The 9,046-nt window shown below is 39.5% G+C and overlaps 1 protein-coding gene across 5 annotated transcripts in view; it reads left to right on the top strand.

Moving 5' to 3' along the window:
* LOC127438121 (BCL-6 corepressor-like) overlaps window positions 1-8,397 on the top strand; it is a 53,796-nt gene extending 45,399 nt beyond the window's left edge. For 4 of the 5 annotated variants that reach the window (XM_051693407.1, XM_051693406.1, XM_051693409.1 and 1 more), the window contains 3 exons: window positions 3,677-3,754; window positions 5,554-5,704; window positions 7,695-8,396. In XM_051693407.1, coding sequence (XP_051549367.1) covers window positions 3,677-3,754; window positions 5,554-5,704; window positions 7,695-7,989 — 524 coding nt within the window. In that variant the 3' untranslated portion in view covers window positions 7,990-8,396. Of the gene's footprint in view, window positions 1-3,676; window positions 3,755-5,553; window positions 5,705-7,694 lie in introns of all 5 variants that reach the window. The other variant, XM_051693410.1, reaches the window with a different exon arrangement.
* Window positions 8,398-9,046: the final 649 nt, after the last annotated feature.

Genomic DNA, 9,046 nt, shown 5'->3' on the forward strand with positions numbered 1-9,046 from the left:
CTACCGAGCTATACAGAATAGTGCTTCTTTTTTAGTGCTTTCTATCTAAAAAATAAGTAAAAAAAAACCCACTCATCACATTTGCAGTGGTTCTATGGATGTTTTAATGTTATGACAATTTTCACACTGGGGGGCCCATTTTCATAATTTCACCAATGGCCCCACAAACCCATGGGCTGGCCCTGGGTTGAGGTTGGGTACATTACTACTGAAAGATCAGTGTGTATTGCTTTTCTCATGAAGCAAGTACTGAGGGATCATCAGTATAATGACTGATTGGGGATCTTTAAAATCAACAGCACCATCCTTGTCACAAAAAGATATATATCATATGCAAATGTGTGTGTTGCTAACTAGCAACAAGTTACAAGGTTCAGCAGATCGAATTTAAATTAGGTTAACTCAATTCATTTAAGTTTTCACTACACAAATTATTTGAGTAGGGCCCACATAATAATTTTACATCAGAGAAACTAATTTTCATTGTGTGGAACCAATGTCCACAACTGAATTAAGTAAAACCAGCAATTTTTTTCAGTGTTAGATTTAAGTGCTATGGTTACACTTTCGAAACTTTCGGAAGTTGTTTTCAACGTTTATTTGCGGAGTTGCACGCTTGCTTGCTAATCTCGTATTATAAGTGCATTTACCCAAAAGCGTTTTCTGTTTGTTTATAAAGATTGAGAGAGTTCAAAAAATGCTGTCTAGAATGAGTGTCCACCTGCCTTTGACAAGCAAGTAGCAAATCCCGTTTCATGGTTGTCACTTAAATAAAGCCTTATGGGTTTTTTTAAATAAGCGATGAGCCTTTCAAAATATTTTGTGAAAATTGTGCCTGTCAAGCCGTTTCATGGTGTCTTGAAATATTTACCTTTGGTTGTTAGCAAAGTTCAGCAATAATCAGGTTTTCTAAAGAGCTGACCTTGTGGTTGTGCTATTTGCTGCTGCTGTTGTGCAAACATTATTTCTATTGAGGTAAAGTCATAATACTCAAGGTTAGACATTTGAATGAAAAGAGACTAGCAGGTTTTTATGATGCATGTTAACACTGACCCCGCTCACCCGAGCACAGCCGCACCATGACGGATCAAACGAGATAGATAGACTTTCTCTCTCTCTCTCTCTCTTTGTCGAAGACAAAATTAGTTATGTTTTTCATGGCACAACTTAATTAATGGTCTGAAAGTTTGAAGCTGTACTTGAGGGCAGCGCAAACAATTCGACAGCCAACGCAAATTCTTTCATCTCAAAAGCTATCTTAATACTGTGTGTGTGTGTTTGTGTGTGGATTAGCTTCAGGCCTGCCAGTTAAAGGGCAATGCAGTCACATGGTGAAGGTTCGTACTGACTGTGTGTGTGTGTTTGATTATGCATGAGTTCATGAGGCAGGAGAGCACTCTGCCTGGAAGCGCAGGCCATCATATTGTGTGTATGTGTATGTGTGTGTGTGTGTGTGTGTGTGTAAATCAGTAGGCATGTCCCGTTCTGCTGTCTGCTGCGCTGATTTACGGACCCTCCCCAAATTTGTTTCCCCTCTGTGGGAGCCTTCTAATCAACCACCCTCTCTCTTTCTCTTTTTCTCTCTCGCTCACTCTCTGGGTGGAATAGTTAATGGCTGTGCTTGCAAATGTTGCTCCTATCGAACGTGGCATCTGAACGTGCAACCACAAGTGCTTACACCCAATCGTAGAGCCTTTGCATTCTATATAACAAAATTGTTGTCCTGTTATTTTGTTGCTTAGTGACTGTGGTCTTTTTGCCCTGGTATGATATATTAGTGACCATATATGTTTTCACCTTATATTAACATCTTATTTTACTACTGGCATCAGTCTTATTAGGCCGATATTGCCTATATTCAAGATTGGAGTAATCTTGTTTTTTCTTAAAGGATGCAAAACAGCACAATTTATAGTATCAGGAACCATATCAAATGATTTATAGGTGACCATGTTGGTAGTGGCCAATACAGTGATTAACGATCGGTATTGTTGTGATTGGAGCTGTAGCGTGACACTGTACATATATATCGGCAATTCTATGTTGGTTATTGGCCATAACCAGAAAAGAAAATTGTTACTTAGTGACTGTGGTGTGTCTGCCTTGGCATTAGCATGAAATATCGGTGGCCATATCGGTATCGGTGACTATATCGGTTTTGCCTATTATTAACATCTTTATTTTACTACTGGCATCAGTGTTATTAGGCCGATATTGGCTTTATTCCAGATTGGAATAGTAGTGTAATTCTTGTTTGTTCTTAAAGGATGCAAAACCATGCAATTTATAATATTGGGATTCATATCATATCTACAGTAGCAAAAGAAAAGTGTCAACATGTTAGTTTGTTGCATAGTGACTGTGATCTGTTTGCCTTGGTATAAAATATCGGTGACCAATGTCGGCTTTGCCTAATATTAACATGTTTAATATTATTAAACTGTGCAATTTATAATATCAGGAATCATATCTTATCTACAATAACAAAAGAAAAGTGTTGACTTGTTACTTTGTTGCTTGGTGACTGTGGTCTGTTTGCCCTGGTACGAAGGTGACTATGCTGGTAGTACAATACAATACAATGATTAACTATCCATATCATTGTGTTTGGGCTGATATTAGCTTCAATTTTAAATTGGAGCTGTAGCATGACACTGTACAGATATATCGGTAATTCTATATTGGTTATTGGTTATACCAACTAGTAAAGAAAATTGTTGCTTGGTGATTGTGGTGTGTCTGCCCTGGCATTTGCATGAAATATTGGCGACCATATCGGTATCGGTGACCATATGGGTATCGCCTAATATCAGGCCGATGTCGGCCTCATTCTAGATTGCAGTTGGAGTGTAAATTTTGTTTTTTGTTTTCTTAAAAGATGAAGATCAGCATAATTTTTAATATTGGGAATAATATATGTTATCTACAATAACAAAAGTGTCAACCTGTTACTTTGTTGCTTGGTGACTGTGGTGTGTCTGCCCTGGTGTTTGCATGAAATATCGGTATCGCCTAATATCAGGCCGATATCAGCCTCATTCTAGATTGTTAATTTTGTTTTTTTGTTTTCTTAAAAGAAAATAATATATGTTATCTACAATAACAAAAGTGCCAGCTTGTTTCTTGGTGACTGTGGTCTGTTTGCTCTGGTACGAAATATCTGTGACCGTATTGCTAGTGGCCAATATAATAGTTTTTTAAATTATCGGTATCTATGTGCCGATATTAGGTTAAATTCTAGATTGGAGATGTATTGTGAAACTCAGCAATTCTATATACGTGTTTGGCCAAAACAACCAGAAAATACAATTTTAAAATATCGGTACATATCGGTATGGGTTAATATTAGTGTTTTCTTGAAATTATCAGTAGAGTTTATATGGTTGGAAATCAAATCAGATTTGAACAAATTCAATCTTTTATTTTTTTATGTAATTATTTTACCAATTGGCTGGTATTAGCTAAAATTCTAGATTGGAGCTGTAGTCTCAACGCTATATACATATAACAACATATATCTCGCTATTTTGTGTGTGTGTGTGTGTGTGTGTTGTTGCTTTTAAAGGAGACCAAAAAGTATAGATTTAGAATAGCTAATAATTTGTAATGGTCTATTAATGCATTCCTAGCTATTTCCTGTTTACATCATTGATATTCTTTCTTTCTCTCTCTGTAGATTACTTTGCTGACCTGCAGGGCAGACCAGACGATGATCCTGGTGTGTACTGGGAGTTTTATGGCAGCGCAGTGTGTGGTGAGTAACATTTTCACACTCAAACAAACACAAATTCACACACAATGCTCCCAGAGTAACAGCTGAAAGAAACAAAGGGAAAGATAAATCACACACAGATAGACAGACAGACAGACAGACAGAGAGATGGGCAAATACCTGAGGGTAAATCGCAGTGGGAATCGTCAATGTTTGTAGATGGTCATTGATCTAAAAACAAAAAAATGCTGCAATGTGTTTTGTTACCTTAACTTCCCTCTCTCTCTGATGTTTGCTTTAAATCAAAAATGGCTAGAATTTTTTTTATTAGATTAAATTATTGAAGTTTAAAAAGATGCAAAACAATATAGATTTACAATATTGAAAATCATATTGGTTATCTGCAATAACAAAAAACAAACATTGTCATTTTGTTGCTTCGTTGCATTGTAACTGTGGTCTATGCGCCCTGGCATTAGCCCGAAATATCGGTCACCATATCGGTGTTGGCAAATATAATATAATGTTTGTTTGTTTTTTATTAACAGCATCAGTCTGATTAGGCCGATATTAGCTTAAAAGCTAAATGTAAAAAAATTTAAAAGCAAAACAGTATTTTATGAAGTTTTTTTTTTGGCTGATACAAGCTTCATTAGATTGAAGTTTTAGTGTAAATCTTATTCTTTTTCTTAGATGCGAAACGTAATTTATCAGTAATCATTTCAGTTATCTACAATAACAAAAGAAAAGTGTCAACTTTGCTTTGTTGCTTGATGACTGTGGTCTGTTTGCCATGGAACAATATATCGCTGACCATATTGGCAGTGATTAGTGTAATAATTTTTGTTATTATCGGTATCGGAGTGTTTGGACCGATATTTGCTTCAAATCTGGTGCTGAAGAGGATAGAGTGTACATATATATATATTATTGGAAATTCTATATTGGTTTTAGGCCACAAAACCAGAAAAGAAAACTGCTAAATATCAGTTATTTAAACCGATATATTGGTCGCCATATCGGTATCGGCCAATATAAACCTTTTATTTATTTATTTATTTTTATATCAGCATCAGATTAGGCTGATATTAGCTTAAAATCTAGAAGATAAAACAAAACAACATTTTTTATAAAATCCCTCAGTCCTCTAGGAGGTTGATTCAACACCATGGGGCATAAATGGATAGCTGTATTTTTTATTGCTCTTTTTAAAATGAATTCTAGTGCGTAGTGCGTGTTCCCTGGGCTGCTGTATATCAGCAGATCGCTCCGTGTGTGACCGGGCCTGTTTCCAGCTCAAGAAAACAAACCCAGTGCTACTGCACATTTTCCCTGGGATCCCTGGAATAACAGAACCAGGAGTGCAGGGAGGTGTGGAAGGGAGCTGCATATTTATTTTTGGGAGCTTTGCTCTGTTGAGACGCACTGCTTCGGAAAAACCCAAACTGTTAAAATGAGCGAGGGAGCTCGGGGAAAAGAGACAACTCTGTTCTGTCTGTGTTTTCCTCCGAGGTGTATGCCGTTCCGCTAGTGCGCACGAATGAGTGAAGTGGCATCACACACACACTCACAGCTCTTCCCGCAGTGGCGCTTAATGGAAGAGAGTGCGAATAGGAGAACACGTACAGAGAGCGCCGTAAGAGAAGCTTCGGAAAAGCATGTCTCGGCGTGAATCCAGCAGGGAGAGGGTGGGAGGGAGGGGAATCCATTGGGACATCATGGGAGCAGAATCTGTTGGAAGCTCTTTGAAACACTTGCAAGAGGGAGGGTATGTGTGTGAGATTCCATAATTCACACCCTGTCTCACATTTCTAATCAATCCTCATCTCTCTAACTAACAGAGCCTGGTGATGATTCATCCGGTTATGACATCCTGGCCAACCCTCCTGGCCCTGGCGAAGATGAGGACGAACAGAGAGAAGTGTTCGAATTTGAGTTCTCAGACCGACCGCTGCTGCCGTGCTACAACATCCAGGTCTCGCTCTCACAGGGGTAAGAGCCTAAAGCTGACCTTTGAACTTACCTACTTTTCTAGGTAGATCTGTTGACATCGGCCCAAATTAGTGAGTGTACTATCCAGACTGATCCAAATGGTTTCTAATTACTACAGATTAAAGATCGAAGATCGCACAACTGATTTCATGATGCCATTTTGTTCTGATTGAAATGGATTGTCCTAATTCGAAATTCAGCTACAGAAATAGCAATTACAAACAGGTAAATGCTAATTGTTTGCCAAAGTTTCATCGAAATTGAACTCGTACCTTGGGCAGATGTGTACCCGACAGGAATGCATAGTGTTGGGCAGCAACGTGAAAGTCAGTGACAACATTAGTTTAGACTCAAGACCCATTTTGGTTAAACAGTGTGAGTACAGAGAGAGAGAAAGACAGTCTAGTGACACGCTGCTAAACAGACACAGCTAATTACCTCCCACACACGCTCTCGCTCTACTGTTAGCACGCTCCGCTCGCTCGCTCTCTCTCTCTCTCAGGCTCAGCTGCCGCGCTCACTGTCGTGTATAATCTTCAGTCTGCGCTTGTCTCCGGGCCGCCTCCCCACCCCGTTCTCATTCGCTCGCTCTCTTTCGCTAGACGCTGCTGGCTGATGCAGTATTAATGGCTTTCTGCTCTCCTCACATTACCTCCCCCCCTTCGCTTGCTCGCCCGCTCTTCCTCCATCTCTCATTCTCTCTCTCTCTCTCTCTCTCTCTCTCTCTTTTTCCCTCTTCTCACTCCATTCAGCGCTCCGCAAGAGCCACAGACCTCTTCAAGTGCCATCGATTGAGTGCTGCCTTTTACTGCTTTTCTCGCTGTGTGTATGTGTGTGTGTCTGACAGGCTTGGTCTAAATTCTTTGTGTGTGTGTAACCTATTGTGTTTCTGAGCAAGGCCTTAAGAATTTTTGTGAAATTTTGCCTTATTTATCTGAATGTGTGTGCAAGGGCAAGGGCATTTGACACAGTGTGTGTACAGGCGTGTTTTGTCTTGTGTTGGTTGTTGCTAGCTTTTAAATATCTAGATAAGTTATGCCCATGCTCTGACATGTTGAGCCTTGGTGTTTATGCGGTAGTGTTGAGTTCGAGTCTACCTTGGTCAAGTCTGAGTCAAGACCAACCCTTAAGTTAAGAAAATCCTTAGTGACATTACACTTACAATTATAGCTAATATAATTGTAAGTGTTGCTTGCAACTGGGCCTTGGTCTTTTAACAATCAAGTTCAAGTGCAAAGAGCCTATACCTCTTTAGCAGCGTTTCCACTATTGGGCCAGTGCGAGCCAGGGCTATCAACTGGTCAGCCGGGACCAATCAATCTGTATTTCCACCACCGGGCCAATAGCCCCACAGCATTGCCCTAAAAATTGCCCTTAATACGCCAACGTCAAGAGGAAAGCTCAAGCTGAGATATCAGACTTTTGAGACAAGCTAGCACTTGAAATGAACATGGTGGAGACTGAAGCTGTCGTTTGTTGAATTATTTTGGTCTTTGCTTGTTGGAAAGCGAAAGTCCAACTTTGACATTGACCCTGCCTCAATCCCCTGTTGGCCTTCTTTGGTCCAAGGGTAATCGACATGATGAAGCCCCGGAAGTGACAGAGGGAACGCATCTGGCCCTGGCACGCACTAACATGCCCTTATTTGGACCAATAGTTGAAACACTGCTTCTGATATCCTAGCACACTTCAATTTAAATCTATGGAATTTTTGCCCGTTTTATCATCTGCCATGTGAAAATCTGATAAGTCGGATCATATAAAAAATAGAAGTTACCCTTTCCCTAGCAAGTTGCATAATTTGAGGTATCATTTATATCTGTAACACAAATTTGTAGGATGAGTTACATGCCAAACTTGTATTCTTGGGGTTAGGGTTTGGATCAAATCCCTAAATCCCCAAAAGAATTAGCAGTAGTAATAGGGATGCTTGCTTTGGAATAAGGAACATTATTCATCAAACTAATCTCTACATCTTTTTTTTTTTCAGACCTAGAAACTGGTTGCTGCTCTCCGATGTTCTCAAGCGTCTGAAGATGTCTGCCAGAACTTTCCGCGCCACGTTCACGCACATCGAGGTGGTGACGATTGCCGAGGCGGAATTCTACAAGCAGGCTTCTCTCAGTCAGCTGTTCTCATGTCCGGAAGAGCTCGAGGGATTCATGCCCGACAGCAAGGAACTCTTGGATCTGGTGGAAATCAGTGCCGAGCTGGTGGCACTGTTGGGGTCATCGCTCGAATGTCTGGACAATCGCTGGGAACCGGCATCCAGACCTCGCTCATGAGCCGTCGCACATATACTCGACACTCGGATGGACATGAGGAGCACTAGAAGTCAAGGACAGGGATGTTCTGGGACTGTTCTTATGGACTGGGAGCCAAGGGGATCGGTCCCAACATAACCGATATTTCTGTTTGGCTACAAGACTATTTCAGAATATTTCATGCATCTTGCATTCTCCTCACCTACTAATTCACTTGGTGACGATGCAAACCTGTACATAGTGTACATTCTGCAGATATACAAAGAGGACCTTTGAGATGTGGATCACTGTCTTCAGCTAACTTGAAGATACGAAGCCATGCTCACAAAAAGGAATTCTTTCGTTTAAAAGATATGTTTTCTAAACAGGAAAATAACTATATATATATATATATATATATATATATATATATATATATATATATATATATATATATATATATAAATATACACACAGTCACTGTATTTTATTTGTGTGTATTATATATAGATATAAATTATATATATATATATATGCTCTGCCTTTTTGTCTTGTTTGGTCAGGTCTTTATTTTATAATTGGAGTAACGATGGTCAGAGAACTGGTGTAAATATAATTGGGGTGGATTGGGGTTTTAATTGCGATGTCTACGTTGACATCGGAAACAGCTCTTCGGACGTACAGAGGCTGAAAGACCCTTTGGTTCGTCGAGAGTTAATTAGTGCACTTCGTCAGAGATTTTCCCTAGTGACTCGAATGCCTCGCGCAAGTGGAGTAGATGTTTTTATGGTGTTGACCAGTAACCAGTGTGGGATTTTTCAGTCTCAGTGTTAAACTCTAACTTACAAAGCCGTTTCGTACCCTGTACGCAAGCTTATGCTTTGACTACAGTAACTTATTTATGAGGAGAAATTAAGATATTTTATTGTGGCTTTTCTTTGTAAAATACTAATCTGACGCTTTGTTTGGCAAAGATACGCTTGAACTTGTAAATAATGGGTTGATTATTCAGTAACTTGTTTCTGACGTGTGTTATTATTGTTTTTGCAGAAGTGTTCGGACTTTGTAATTACATACGCTATCATTTGTATTTATATTT

This window comes from Myxocyprinus asiaticus, chromosome 49 (genome assembly GCF_019703515.2).
Source record: "Myxocyprinus asiaticus isolate MX2 ecotype Aquarium Trade chromosome 49, UBuf_Myxa_2, whole genome shotgun sequence".
Classification (NCBI taxonomy): Eukaryota; Metazoa; Chordata; class Actinopteri; order Cypriniformes; family Catostomidae; genus Myxocyprinus; species Myxocyprinus asiaticus.